The following is a 15254-nucleotide window of genomic DNA, read 5'->3' on the forward strand; positions in this document are numbered from 1 at the left end:
CGAGTTACGGCTATATCTGTATTATGTGGAGGCGGGACTGGATCTCGAGTTACGGCTGTATCTGAATCATGTGTAGGCGGAACTGGCTTTCGAGTTACAGCTATATCTGTATAATGTGTAGGCGGGACTGGCTCTCGAGTAACAGCTATATCTGTATAATGTGGAGGCGGGACTGGCTCTCGAGTTACAGCTATATCTGTATAATGTGGAGGCGGGACTGGCTCTCGAGTTACAGCTATATCTGTATTATGTGGAGGCGGGACTGGCTCTCGAGTTACAGCTATATCTGTATAACGTGGAGGCGGGACTGGCTCTCGAGTTACAGCTATATCTGTATAATGTGGAGACGGGACTGGCTCTCGAGTTATGGCTATATCTGTATAATGTGGAGGCGGAACTGGCTCTCGAGTTACGGCTATATCTGTATTATGTGGAGGCGGAACTGGCTCTCGAGTTACAGCTATATCTGTATCATGTGGAGGCCGGACTGGCTCTCGAGTTACGGCTATATCTGTATAATGTGGAGGCGGAACTGGCTCTCGAGTTACGGTTATATCTGTATTATGTGGAGGCGGAACTGGCTCTCGAGTTACGGCTATATCTGTATTATGTGGAGGCGAAACTGGCTCTCGGGTTACGGCTATATCTGTCTTATTTTGAGGCGGAACTTGCTCTCGTGTAACAGCTATATCTGTATTATTTGGAGGCGGAACTTGCTCTTGAGTTACAGCTATATCTGTATTATGTGGAGGCCGGACTGGCTCATGAGATACAGCATTATCTGTATTATGTGGAGGCGGGACTGGCTCTCGGGTTACGGCTATATCTGTATTATGTGGAGGCGGGACTGGCTCTCGAGTTACGGCTATATCTGTATAATGTGGAGGCGGAACTGGCTCTCGAGTTACAGATATATCTGTATAATGTTGAGGCGGGACTGGCTCTCGAGTTACGGCTATATCTGTATATTGTGGAGGCGGTACTGGCTCTCGAGTTACAGCTATATCTGTATTATGTGGAGGCGGGACTGGCTCTCGAGTTACAGCTATATCTGTATAATGTGGAGGCGGGACTGCCTCTCGAGTTACGGCTATATCTGTATAATGTGGAGGCGGGACTGGCTCTCGAGTTACAGCTATATCTGTATAATGTGGAGGCGGGACTGGCTCTCGAGTTACAGCTATATCTGTATTATGTGGATGTGAGACTGGCTCTTAAGTTACGGCTATATCTGTATTATGTGGAGGCGGGACTTGCTCTCGAGTTACAGCTATATCTGTATTATGTGGAGGTGAGACTGGCTCTTAAGTTACGGCTATACCTGTATAATGTGGAGGCGGAACTGGCTCTCGAGTTACGGCTATATCTGTATAATGTGGAGGCGGAACTGGCTCTCGAGTTACAGCTATATCTGTATTATGTGGAGGCGGAACTGGCTGTCGAGTTACAGCTATATCTGTATAATGTGGAGGCGGAACTGGCTCTCGAGTTACGGCTATATCTGTATAATGTGGAGGCGGGACTGGATCTCGAGTTACAGCTATATCTGTATTATGTGGAGGCGGGACTGGATCTCGAGTTACAGCTATATCTGTATTATTTGGAAGCGGGACTGGCTCTCGAGTTACGGCTATATCTGTATTATGTGGAGGCGGGACTGGATCTCGAGTTACAGCTATATCTGTATAATGTGGAGGTGAGACTGGCTCTTAAGTTACAGCTATATCTGTATAATGTGGAGGCGGGACTGGCTCTCGAGTTACGGCTATATCTGTATTATATGGAGGCGGGACTGGCTCTCGAGTTACAGCTATATCTGTATAATGTGGAGGTGAGACTGGCTCTGAAGTTACAGCTATATCTGTATAATATGGAGGCGGGACTGGCTCTCGAGGTACGGCTATATCTGTATTATGTGGAGGCGGAACTGGCTCTCGAGTTACGGCTATATCTGTATTATGTGGAGGCGGGACTGGATCTCGAGTTACGGCTATATCTGAAGTATGTGTAGGCGGAACTGGTTCTCGAGTTACGGTTATATCTGTATAATGTGGAGGCGGGACTGGCTCTCGAGTTACAGCTATATCTGTATTATGTGGAGGCGGGACTGGCTCTCGAGTTACGGCTATATCTGTATATTGTGGAGGCGGTACTGGCTCTCGAGTTACAGCTATATCTGTATTATGTGGAGGCGGGACTGGCTCTCGAGTTACAGCTATATCTGTATATTGTGGAGGCGGGACTGGCTCTCGAATTACTGCTATATCTGTATAATGTGGAGGCGGGACTGGCTCTCGAGTTACAGCTATATCTGTATAATGTGGAGGCGGGACTGGCTCTCGAGTTACAGCTATATCTGTATAATGTGGAGGCGGGACTGGCTCTTAAGTTACGGCAATATCTGTATTATGTGGAGGCGGGACTTGCTCTCGAGTTACAGCTATATCTGTATTATGTGGAGGTGAGACTGGCTCTTAAGTTACGGCTATATCTGTATAATGTGGAGGCGGAACTGGCTCTCGAGTTACGGCTATATCTGTATAATGTGGAGGCGGAACTGGCTCTCGAGTTACAGCTATATCTGTATTATGTGGAGGCGGAACTGGCTCTCGAGTTACAGCTATATCTGTATAATGTGGAGGCGGAACTGGCTCTCGAGTTACGGCTATATCTGTATAATGTGGAGGCGGGACTGGATCTCGAGTTACAGCTATATCTGTATTATGTGGAGGCGGGACTGGATCTCGAGTTACAGCTATATCTGTATTATTTGGAAGCGGGACTGGCTCTCGAGTTACGGCTATATCTGTATTATGTGGAGGCGGGACTGGATCTCGAGTTACAGCTATATCTGTATAATGTGGAGGTGAGACTGGCTCTTAAGTTACAGCTATATCTGTATAATGTGGAGGCGGGACTGGCTCTCGAGTTACGGCTATATCTGTATTATATGGAGGCGGGACTGGCTCTCGAGTTACAGCTATATCTGTATAATGTGGAGGTGAGACTGGCTCTGAAGTTACAGCTATATCTGTATAATATGGAGGCGGGACTGGCTCTCGAGGTACGGCTATATCTGTATTATGTGGAGGCGGAACTGGCTCTCGAGTTACGGCTATATCTGTATAATGTGGAGGCGGAACTGGCTCTCGAGTTACGGCTATATCTGTATTATGTGGAGGCGGAACTGGCTCTCGAGTTACAGCTATATCTGTATCATGTGGAGGCCGGACTGGCTCTCGAGTTACGGCTATATCTGTATAATGTGGAGGCGGAACTGGCTCTCGAGTTACGGTTATATCTGTATTATGTGGAGGCGGAACTGGCTCTCGAGTTACGGCTATATCTGTATTATGTGGAGGCGAAACTGGCTCTCGGGTTACGGCTATATCTGTATTATTTTGAGGCGGAACTTGCTCTCGTGTAACAGCTATATCTGTATTATTTGGAGGCGGAACTTGCTCTTGAGTTACAGCTATATCTGTATTATGTGGAGGCCGGACTGGCTCATGAGATACAGCATTATCTGTATTATGTGGAGGCGGGACTGGCTCTCGGGTTACGGCTATATCTGTATTATGTGGAGGCGGGACTGGCTCTCGAGTTACGGCTATATCTGTATAATGTGGAGGCGGAACTGGCTCTCGAGTTACAGATATATCTGTATAATGTTGAGGCGGGACTGGCTCTCGAGTTATGGCTATATCTGTATATTGTGGAGGCGGTACTGGCTCTCGAGTTACAGCTATATCTGTATTATGTGGAGGCGGGACTGGCTCTCGAGTTACAGCTATATCTGTATATTGTGGAGGCGGGACTGGCTCTCGAGTTACGGCTATATCTGTATAATGTGGAGGCGGGACTGGCTCTCGAGTTACAGCTATATCTGTATAATGTGGAGGCGGGACTGGCTCTCGAGTTACAGCTATATCTGTATAATGTGGAGGCGGGACTGGCTCTTAAGTTACGGCTATATCTGTATTATGTGGAGGCGGGACTTGCTCTCGAGTTACAGCTATATCTGTATTATGTGGAGGTGAGACTGGCTCTTAAGTTACGGCTATATCTGTATAATGTGGAGGCGGAACTGGCTCTCGAGTTACGGCTATATCTGTATAATGTGGAGGCGGAACTGGCTCTCGAGTTACAGCTATATCTGTATTATGTGGAGGCGGAACTGGCTGTCGAGTTACAGCTATATCTGTATAATGTGGAGGCGGAACTGGCTCTCGAGTTACGGCTATATCTGTATAATGTGGAGGCGGGACTGGATCTCGAGTTACAGCTATATCTGTATTATGTGGAGGCGGGACTGGATCTCGAGTTACAGCTATATCTGTATTATTTGGAAGCGGGACTGGCTCTCGAGTTACGGCTATATCTGTATTATGTGGAGGCGGGACTGGATCTCGAGTTACAGCTATATCTGTATAATGTGGAGGTGAGACTGGCTCTTAAGTTACAGCTATATCTGTATAATGTGGAGGCGGGACTGGCTCTCGAGTTACAGCTATATCTGTATAATGTGGAGGTGAGACTGGCTCTGAAGTTACAGCTATATCTGTATAATATGGAGGCGGGACTGGCTCTCGAGGTACGGCTATATCTGTATTATGTGGAGGCGGAACTGGCTCTCGAGTTACGGCTATATCTGTATGATGTGAAGGCGGGACTGGATCTCGAGTTACGGCTATATCTGAAGTATGTGTAGGCGGAACTGGTTCTCGAGTTACGGTTATATCTGTATAATGTGGAGGCGGGACTGGCTCTCGAGTTACAGCTATATCTGTATTATGTGGAGGCGGGACTGGCTCTCGAGTTACGGCTATATCTGTATAATGTGGAGGCGGGACTGGCTCTCGAGTTACGGCTATATCTGTATAATGTGGAGGCGGGACTGGCTCTCGAGTTACAGCTATATCTGTATAATGTGGAGGTGAGACTGGCTCTTAAGTTACGGCTATATCTGTATAATATGGAGGCGGGTCTGGCTCTCGGGTTACAGCTATATCTGTATAATGTGGAGGTGAGACTGGCTCTTAAGTTACGACTATATCTGTATAATGTGGAGGCGGGTCTGGCTCTCGGGTTACAGCTATATCTGTATAATGTGGAGGTGAGACTGGCTCTTAAGTTACGGCTATATCTGTATAATGTGGAGGCAGGTCTGGCTCTCGGGTTACAGCTATATCTGTATAATGTGGAGGTGAGACTGGCTCTTAAGTTACGGCTATATCTGTATAATGTGGCGGCGGGTCTGGCTCTCGAGTTACAGCTATATCTGTATAATGTGGAGGTGAGACTGGCTCTTAAGTTACGACTATATCTGTATAATGTGGAGGCGGGACTGGCTGTCGGGTTACGGCTATATCTGTATAATGTGGACGCGGGACTGGCTCTTAAGTTACGACTATATCTGTATAATGTGGAGGCCGGACTGGCTCTCGAGTTACAGCTATATCTGTATAATGTGGAGGCGGAACTGGCTCTCGAGTTACGGCTATATATGTATAATGTGGAGGCGGAACTGTCTCTCGAGTTACGGCTATATCTGTATAATGTGGATGCCGGACTGGCTCTTAAGTTACGACTATATCTGTATAATGTGGAGGCGGAACTGGCTCTCGGGTTACGGCTATATCTGTATATGTGGAGGCGGAACTGGCTCTCGAGTTACGGCTATATCTGTATAATGTAGAGGCGGAACTGGCTCTCGAGTTACAGCTATATCTGTATAATATGGAGGCGGGACTGGCTCTCAAGTTACGGCTATATCTGTATAATGTGGAGGCGGAACTGGCTCTCGAGTTACAGCTATATCTGTATAATGTGGAGGCGGGACTGGCTCTCGAGTTACAGCTATATCTGTATTATGTGGAGGTGAGACTGGCTCTCGAGTTACAGCTATATCTGTATAATGTCGAGGCGGGACTGGCTCTCGGGTTACGGCTATATCTGTATTATGTGGAGGCGGGACTGGCTCTCGAGTTACGGCTATATCTGTATATTGTGGAGGCGGTACTGGCTCTCGAGTTACAGCTATATCTGTATTATGTGGAGGCGGGACTGGCTCTCGAGTTACAGCTATATCTGTATATTGTGGACGCCGGACTGGCTCTCGAGTTACGGCTATATCTGTATAATGTGGAGGCGGGACTGGCTCTCGAGTTACAGCTATATCTGTATAATGTGGAGGCGGGACTGGCTCTCGAGTTACAGCTATATCTGTATAATGTGGAGGCGGGACTGGCTCTTAAGTTACGGCTATATCTGTATTATGTGGAGGCGGGACTGGCTCTCGAGTTACAGCTATATCTGTATTATGTGGATGTGAGACTGGCTCTTAAGTTACGGCTATATCTGTATAATGTGGAGGCGGAACTGGCTCTCGAGTTACGGCTATATCTGTATAATGTGGAGGCGGAACTGGCTCTCGAATTACAGCTATATCTGTATTATGTGGAGGCGGAACTGGCTCTCGAGTTACAGCTATATCTGTATAATGTGGAGGCGAAACTGGCTCTCGAGTTATGGCTATATCTGTATAATGTGGAGGCGGGACTGGCTCTCGAGTTACAGCTATATCTGTATTATGTGGAGGCGGGACTGGATCTCGAGTTACGGCTATATCTGTATTATGTGGAGGCGGGACTGGCTCTCGAGTTACGGCTATATCTGTATTATGTGGAGGCGGGACTGGATCTCGAGTTACAGCTATATCTGTATAATGTGGAGGTGAGACTGGCTCTTAAGTTACAGCTATATCTGTATAATGTGGAGGCGGGACTGGCTCTCGAGTTACGGCTATATCTGTATTATATGGAGGCGGGACTGGCTCTCGAGTTACAGCTATATCTGTATAATGTGGAGGTGAGACTGGCTCTTAAGTTACAGCTATATCTGTATAATATGGAGGCGGGACTGGCTCTCGAGTTACGGCTATATCTGTATTATGTGGAGGCGGGACTGGCTCTCGAGTTACAGCTATATCTGTATAATGTGGAGGCGGGACTGGATCTCGAATTACAGCTTTATCTGTATAATGTGGAGGCCGGACTGGCTCTCGAGTTACAGCTATATCTGTATAATGTGGAGGCCGGACTGGCTCTCGAGTTACAGCTATATCTGTATAATGTGGAGGCGGGACTGGCTCTCGAGTTACGGCTATATCTGTATAATGTGGAGGCGGGACTGGCTCTCGAGTTACGGCTATATCTGTATAATGTGGAGGCGGGACTGGCTCTCGGGTTACAGCTATATCTGTATAATGTGGAGGTGAGACTGGCTCTTAAGTTACGGCTATATCTGTATAATGTGGAGGCGGGTCTGGCTCTCGAGTTACAGCTATATCTGTATAATGTGGAGGTGAGACTAGCTCTTAAGTTACGACTATATCTGTATAATGTGGAGGCCGGACTGGCTCTCGAGTTACAGCTATATCTGTATAATGTGGAGGCGGAACTGGCTCTCGAGTTACGGCTATATCTGTATAATGTGGAGGCGGAACTGGCTCTCGAGTTACGGCTATATCTGTATAATGTGGATGCCGGACTGGCTCTTAAGTTACGACTATATCTGTATAATGTGGAGGCGGAACTGGCTCTCGGGTTACGGCTATATCTGTATCATGTGGAGGCGGAACTGGCTCTCGAGTTACGGCTATATCTGTATAATGTGGAGGCGGAACTGGCTCTCGAGTTACAGCTATATCTGTATAATATGGAGGCGGGACTGGCTCTCAAGTTACGGCTATATCTGTATAATGTGGAGGCGGGACTGGCTCTCAAGTTACAGCTATATCTGTATAATGTGGAGGCGGAACTGGCTCTCAAGTTACAGCTATATCTGTATAATGTGGAGGCGGAACTGGCTCTCACGTTACAGCTATATCTGTATAATGTGGAGGCGGGACTGGCTCTCAAGTTACGGCTATATCTGTATTATGTGGAGGCGGGACTGGCTCTCGAGTTACAGCTGTATCTGTATAATGTGGAGGCGGGACTGGCTCTCGAATTACAGCTATATCTGTATAATGTGGAGGCCGGACTGGCTCTCGAGTTACAGCTATATCTGTATAATGTGAAGGCGGGATTGGCTCTCAAGTTACGGCTATATCTGTATTATGTGGAGGTGGGACTGGCTCTCGAGTTACAGCTATATCTGTATAATGTGGAGGCGGGACTGGCTCTCGAATTACAGCTATATCTGTATAATGTGGAGGCCGGACTGGCTCTCGAGTTACAGCTATATCTGTATAATGTGGAGGCCGGACTGGCTCTCGAGTTACAGCTATATCTGTATTATGTGGAGGCGGGACTGGCTCTCGAGTAACGGCTATATCTGTATTATGTGTAGGCGGGACTGGCTCTCGAGTTACAGCTCTATCTGTATAAAGTGGAGGCGGAACTGGCTCTCGAGTTACAGCTATATCTGTTTGATGTGACTGCGGGACTGGCTCTCGAGTTACAGCTATATCTGTATTATGTGGAGGCGGGACTGGCTCTCGAGTAACGGCTATATCTGTATTATGTGTAGGCGGGACTGGCTCTCGAGTTACAGCTCTATCTGTATAAAGTGGAGGCGGAACTGGCTCTCGAGTTACAGCTATATCTGTTTGATGTGACTGCGGGACTGGCTCTCGAGTTACAGCTATATCTGTATTATGTGGAGGCCGGACTGGCTCTCGAGTTACAGCTATATCTGTATTATGTGGAGGCGGGACTGGCTCTCGAGTAACAGCTATATCTGTATAATGTGGAGGCCGGACTGACTCTCGAGTAACAGCTATATCTGTATTATGTGGAGGCCGGACTGGCTCTCGAGTTACAGCTATATCTGTATTATGTGGAGGCGGGACTGGCTCTCGAGTTACGGCTATATCTGTATTATGTGGAGGCGGGACTGGCTCTCGAGTAACTGCTATATCTGTATAATGTGGAGGCCGGACTGGCTCTCGAGTAACAGCTATATCTGTATTATGTGGAGGCCGGACTGGCTCTCGAGTTACAGCTATATCTGTATTATGTGGAGGCGGGACTGGCTCTCGAGTTACGGCTATATCTGTATTATGTGGAGGCGGGACTGGCTCTCGAGTAACAGATATATCTGTATTATGTGGAGGCCGGACTGGCTCTCGAGTTACAGCTATATCTGTATTATGTGGAGGCCGGACTGGCTCTCGAGTTACAGCTATATCTGTATTATGTGGAGGCGGGACTGGCTCTCGAGTTACGGCTATATCTGTATGATGTTGAGGCGGGACTGGCTCTCGAGTTACAGCTATATCTGTATTATGTGGAGGCGGGACTGGCTCTCGAGTTACGGCTATATCTGTATTATGTGGAGGCGGGACTGGCTCTCGAGTTACGGCTATATCTGTATTATGTGGAGGCGGGACTGGCTCTCGAGTTACAGCTATATCTGTATAAAGTGGAGGCGGGACTGGCTCTCGAGTTACAGCTATATCTGTTTGATGTGGCTGCGGGACTGGCTCTCGAGTTACAGCTATATCTGTATTATGTGGAGGCGGGACTGGCTCTCGAGTAACAGCTATATCTGTATGATGTGGAGGCGGGACTGGCTCTCGAGTTACGGCTATATCTGTATGATGTTGAGGCGGGACTGGCTCTCGAGTTACAGCTATATCTGTATTATGTGGAGGCGGGACTGGCTCTCGAGTTACAGCTATATCAGTATGATGTGAAGGGGGACTGGCTCTCGAGTAAGAGCTATATCTGTATTATATGGAGGCGGGACTGGCTCTCGGGCTACGGCTATATCTGTATTATATGATTGATAGCGATAGTATTAAATTTGTGAAAAGCTATAAATATCTTGGAAATCTTTTCTCCAGTAATTGAAGCTTTAAATCAGCAAGGCATTATATACCTAACCAAGCAAACAAAGAAATGCACTTACTATTATTAGGTATACATAACCTTGATATTTAATAGACTCACAATTTAAACTTTTTAACAGCACTATTGTAACAATACTTACATATGGATCAGAAATTTGGGGGTTGAAATATTGATATAATTCAAAAAGTACATAATGAAGCTTTGAGGAAAATCAACAGCTCAAGGGTAGATTAGACTTGTGTGCATGTTCTGTTTGTATAAATGGCTACTGTTACTAGTAATTGATCACATTATATCATGATTCATTAAGTACAAACATATTCCGTCCGGATGTATTCGGATATAAACATACAAACTGAACTTTTGTACAATGTTATGAACAATTATATTACTTTTTAGACTTTAAACTTACATGAATACTGTCGGAGGATGCGAGATCTGTGTGACTTCAAGCGCATAGCAGGGCCTCCAGGTGAGCCGGTGTTGGTTGGACCCCCCGGGCCGCCCGGGCCTCGGGGGCCAAAGGGTGACATCGGAGACCCAGGCGAGAGAGGGATTCCAGGCACGCTAGGTTTCGATGGACTACCAGGTGTTGATAGTGTAGCTGTTACCGTAATATCAAAATATCAGATATATTTGTTTATTTATGCATTGGAGTAGTTGGATTTATACAACCAATCCCATGAGTTGAGCATCATAATAGGTAAAACAGAAGCAAAATATTTAAACAAAGGGCACATGTGTTTTGGTCTACTGTACAGTACCTTTGCCCGTTAATCTTAAAAATGTCTATTTTATGTGATGCTGATTCAAGTAAACTTGATTACGTTGTTCCTAGTTAAGAATGAGTTTGTTGCTTGAAAACAAATAAACTAGTAAGACCCGACTCATTCGCTAGAGCCGCGGATATCGTTGAAATAAACAGAGAACTTACTGACACCATGCATTCCCATGTGTTCTTGAACTTTCCAGCTATTCCGTGCATATGACTGTCGGCATAACTTCAGTTTATTTATATCAACATTTGAGTGATTTAATGGTGGATCGAAAAAGTTATATAAACCATCATTTAAACAGGCTATGTATGGGGTGATCCGACCAAATAATGCAGTAGAACAATAGGTCGGAAAAACTTTTGAAACCATAGTATACTTGCCCAATTAAATATGTTTAAATCAAACTTAGCGATGTCTAAAAAATACTAGAACAACTCTTAACAATAAATACATACACCATAGGTCATTAACATCGTGTCAGGATAATTTAGGTAGTTCGGTCATGTCACTTGTAACAAATCTGGTTTTAAAAATCCTTAAAAACGCGTCATTATAAAACTTATTCGTAATTCAGGGTCACCAGGGGAAGATGGTGAACCAGGACCTAAAGGTGACAGGGGGTTGCTTGGCTTCCCAGGACCAAAGGGCGATACAGGTAAGTCAAATACAGTCCATGTGGATCACATTTTCGTTATTTGTTACATAAATTATGTAATTAAGATTATCGGGCGCCAAATAAGCATAAACCATTATCACTTTGATTTCATAGACACGTTTGGCATAGTTGTGTGACATGAAATACATATTATCTCATAGCAAACGCCCATGCATGTTGAGTGTGAGGTTGGGTGTCCATGTTGAGTGTGAGGTTGGGTGTCCATGTTGAGTGTGAGGTTGGGTGTCCATGTTGAGTGTGAGGTTGGGTGTCCATGTTGAGTGTGAGGTTGGGTGTCCATGTTGAGTGTGAGGTTGGGTGTTCATGTTGAGTGTGAGGTTGAGTGTGAGGTTGGGTGTCCATGTTGAGTGTGAGGTGGGGTGTTCATGTTGAGTGTGAGGTTGAGTGTCCATGTTGAGTGTGAGGTTGGGTGTTCATGTTGAGTGTGAGGTTGGGTGTTCATGTTGAGTGTGAGGTTGGGTGTTCATGTTGAGTGTGAGGTTGGGTGTTCATGTTGAGTGTGAGGTTGGGTGTTCATGTTGAGTGTGAGGTTGAGTGTGAGGTTGGGTGTTCATGTTGAGTGTGAGGTTGGGTGTCCATGTTGAGTGTGAGGTTGGGTGTTCATGTTGAGTGTGAGGTTGAGTGTGAGGTTGGGTGTCCATGTTGAGTGTGAGGTTGGGTTTCATGTTGAGTGTGAGGTTGGGTGTCCATGTTGAGTGTGAGGTTGGGTGTCCATGTTGAGTGTGAGGTTGGGTGTCCATGTTGAGTGTGAGGTTGGGTGTACATGTTGAGTGTGAGGTTGGGTGTTCGTGTTGAGTGTGAGGTTGAGTGTCCATGTTGAGTGTGAGGTTGGGTGTTCATGTTGAGTGTGAGGTTGGGTGTTCATGTTGAATGTGAGGTTGGGTGTTCATGTTGAGTGTGAGTTTGGGTGTTCATGTTGAGTGTGAGGTTGGGTGTACATGTTGAGTGCGAGGTTGGGTGTACATGTTGAGTGTGAGGTTGGGTGTACATGTTGAGTGTGAGGTTGGGTGTTCATGTTGAGTGTGAGGTTGAGTGTGAGGTTGGGTGTACATGTTGAGTGCGAGGTTGGGTGTACATGTTGAGTGTGAGGTTGGGTGTTCATGTTGAGTGTGAGGTTGAGTGTGAGGTTGGGTGTTCATGTTGAGTGTGAGTTTGGGTGTTCATGTTGAGTGTGAGTTTGGGTGTTCATGTTGAGTGTGAGGTTGGGTGTACATGTTGAGTGCGAGGTTGGGTGTACATGTTGAGTGTGAGGTTGGGTGTTCATGTTGAGTGTGAGGTTGGGTGTTCATGTTGAGTGTGAGGTTGAGTGTGAGGTTGGGTGTACATGTTGAGTGCGAGGTTGGGTGTACATGTTGAGTGTGAGGTGGGGTGTTCATGTTGAGTGTGAGGTTGAGTGTGAGGTTGGGTGTTCATGTTGAGTGTGAGTTTGGGTGTTCATGTTGAGTGTGAGGTTGGGTGTACATGTTGAGTGCGAGGTTGGGTGTACATGTTGAGTGTGAGGTTGGGTGTACATGTTGAGTGTGAGGTTGGGTGTTCATGTTGAGTGTGAGGTTGAGTGTGAGGTTGGGTGTACATGTTGAGTGCGAGGTTGGGTGTACATGTTGAGTGTGAGGTGGGGTGTTCATGTTGAGTGTGAGGTTGAGTGTGAGGTTGGGTGTTCATGTTGGGTGTGAGGTTGAGTGTGAGGTTGGGTGTTCATGTTGAGTGTGAGGTTGGGTGTTCATGTTGAGTGTGAGGTTGGGTGTTCATGTTGGGTGTGAGGTTGAGTGTGAGGTTGGGTGTTCATGTTGAGTGTGAGGTTGGGTGTTCATGTTGAGTGTGAGGTTGGGTGTTCATGTTGAGTGTGAGGTTGGGTGTTCATTACTTTAACTCCTCAGTGAACTCCAGTTTCTCTGACGACCGCTGTACACAAGAATTTAAGTACCTTTAAATTCCAGTAGAAACCACTTTGTTGCAGCACTTTTTGTCAAACTTATAAAGCGCTCAATATTTTCTTATTTTATCCCAAAACTGTTTTATGTCAAAACACAATACAAGCCAAACACAATACAAGCCAAACACAATACAAGCCAAACACAATACAAGCAAACACAATACAAGCCAAACACAATACAAGCCAAACACAATACAAGCCTTACGTATTCAGGGCCCTCATATTTCATATTATACCAATATGCTCGCCAGTACCGAAGTCGCGATGTGAAGATAAATAACATGTGAGACAATGTGTAATTACGTTTTGGGTGTATTGGGATATATTTATACGCCCTTACCCTCCTATTATGTGCTATGTAGAGAGAACATTGCAACGGAACAATTGCCGCCTGAGCCAGACACAAATAACATATTTTACCAGGGGAAATTTATTCTGTAACACGTTGTTTTTCCCAAATGCAACTAGGTCAAGTAAAAAAATTATTCGTTTTTATAATTTGTTCACAGCAACGTTAATGTGTTATCACAATTGACTACAAATACTTAGTTATTGCCATAATGTATGAGAATAATGTGAGCATTGTTGTCCAAGAAGAGAAACACATGTTATTTTGTTCAGCAAGTACAGTCTTACTCTGATGCTGATAAATTCAAATACATCCCTGGAATGGTATTTATTTACGAAAGAAAAACATGTTTTTGTTTAAACCAGTCTCTGTCAAATATCAAGAAATAACAGTGTTATCATATACAGACAGAAAATCCTACTATGTATAGTTAAACATATCTAAGTCTGGACCATGGACACATTACGACTTATCGCTGTTTTTCGACTGGCGCTAAGTCTTGATCAATTGCTTGGTTTATCATACGTTGCAATGCTGTTACTGGTGTATTCCGATAATCACCAATGGACATTTATATTGACATTTGAACATTTTTAAAAGCTGTATTTAACCAGTTTCAAGTTCAGTTATTCCGGATAATATCAAGATAATAATTCAAACCATTATACTGTTCAAGAACACGTGAAATGCTTTTTAAAATATAGAGGTGAAAGCGGAAACTTTCTGCATGTTTCCTTATTGAATAACACTTAGAACCTTTCGCTTTCAACCTTCAAATCATGAACTGTTCAGGCGACGCTGGCTTACATGGAGAACGCGGCATACCTGGACTGCCGGGAGACAGAGGACTTCCTGGAAACTCTGGACCTCCAGGTAAACAACAGTTTTGTCAGTTAATGTGTTATGTCGACAGGAAAGTTATGTATTTTCGGAAGAAACCCACACTATATTACTGTTTTAATTCCTCAGTGCTGTTATTTGTTAAATGTCATTCTTGATCATTGAAAAATAATATATCTTAAAATTAGAATACTGATTGATCGGGTATTACGGTGTTAACATGGTTGCACCTTTATTTTTGTTCGATCAAACCGAAACTGCGTACACTGTTGTCATGTTTGTGATGTAGTTTACTCCTTTTCAGAATGTATTTATATAACCTTTTCTGGCATTGTGTACTTCTCGTTCAGTGACATTGTGCATCTCTGAGATCGTTATTACACGAGATTATCCCTGTATTACACGGAGTTTATCCCTGTATTACACGAGATTATCCCTGTATTACACGGAGTTTATCCCTGTATTACACGAGATTATCCCTGTTTTACACGAGATTATCCCTGTTTTACACGGAGATTATCCCTGTATTACACGGAGATTATCCCTGTATTACACGGAGTTTATCCCTGTTTATCTATCCCTGTTTATCATACGTTGAAAAGGCATTGTGTAGTCTTTAATGCATATCGATTCACTTATGAACTAAAACTAATATTTAATGTATCATAATTAAATAATGGTCTTAAGCATGGTCGTCGACGGGTCTAACAATGTTTACCCAACTTGCTAGGGATTTTGGCAAATTACGCTCTCTGGTACATTTCTTTTGTTCCTATGGACGAAACCTTCTAGTCTTTTCTATGACGCCTTTATTACAAAT

At 44.9% G+C, this 15254-nt stretch overlaps 1 protein-coding gene across 1 annotated transcript in view; it reads left to right on the top strand.

The window, feature by feature from the left end:
• Positions 1-15254, top strand: part of LOC128225989 (collagen alpha-1(I) chain-like) — a 41239-nt gene that overhangs the window by 12398 nt on the left and 13587 nt on the right. The window contains exons 2-4 of the mRNA XM_052935882.1: positions 10260-10449; positions 11211-11291; positions 14387-14467. Of these exons, the coding sequence (XP_052791842.1) occupies positions 10260-10449; positions 11211-11291; positions 14387-14467 (352 nt within the window). The remainder of the gene's footprint in view (positions 1-10259; positions 10450-11210; positions 11292-14386; positions 14468-15254) is intronic.

This window comes from Mya arenaria, chromosome 3 (assembly GCF_026914265.1).
Source record: "Mya arenaria isolate MELC-2E11 chromosome 3, ASM2691426v1".
Classification (NCBI taxonomy): Eukaryota; Metazoa; Mollusca; class Bivalvia; order Myida; family Myidae; genus Mya; species Mya arenaria.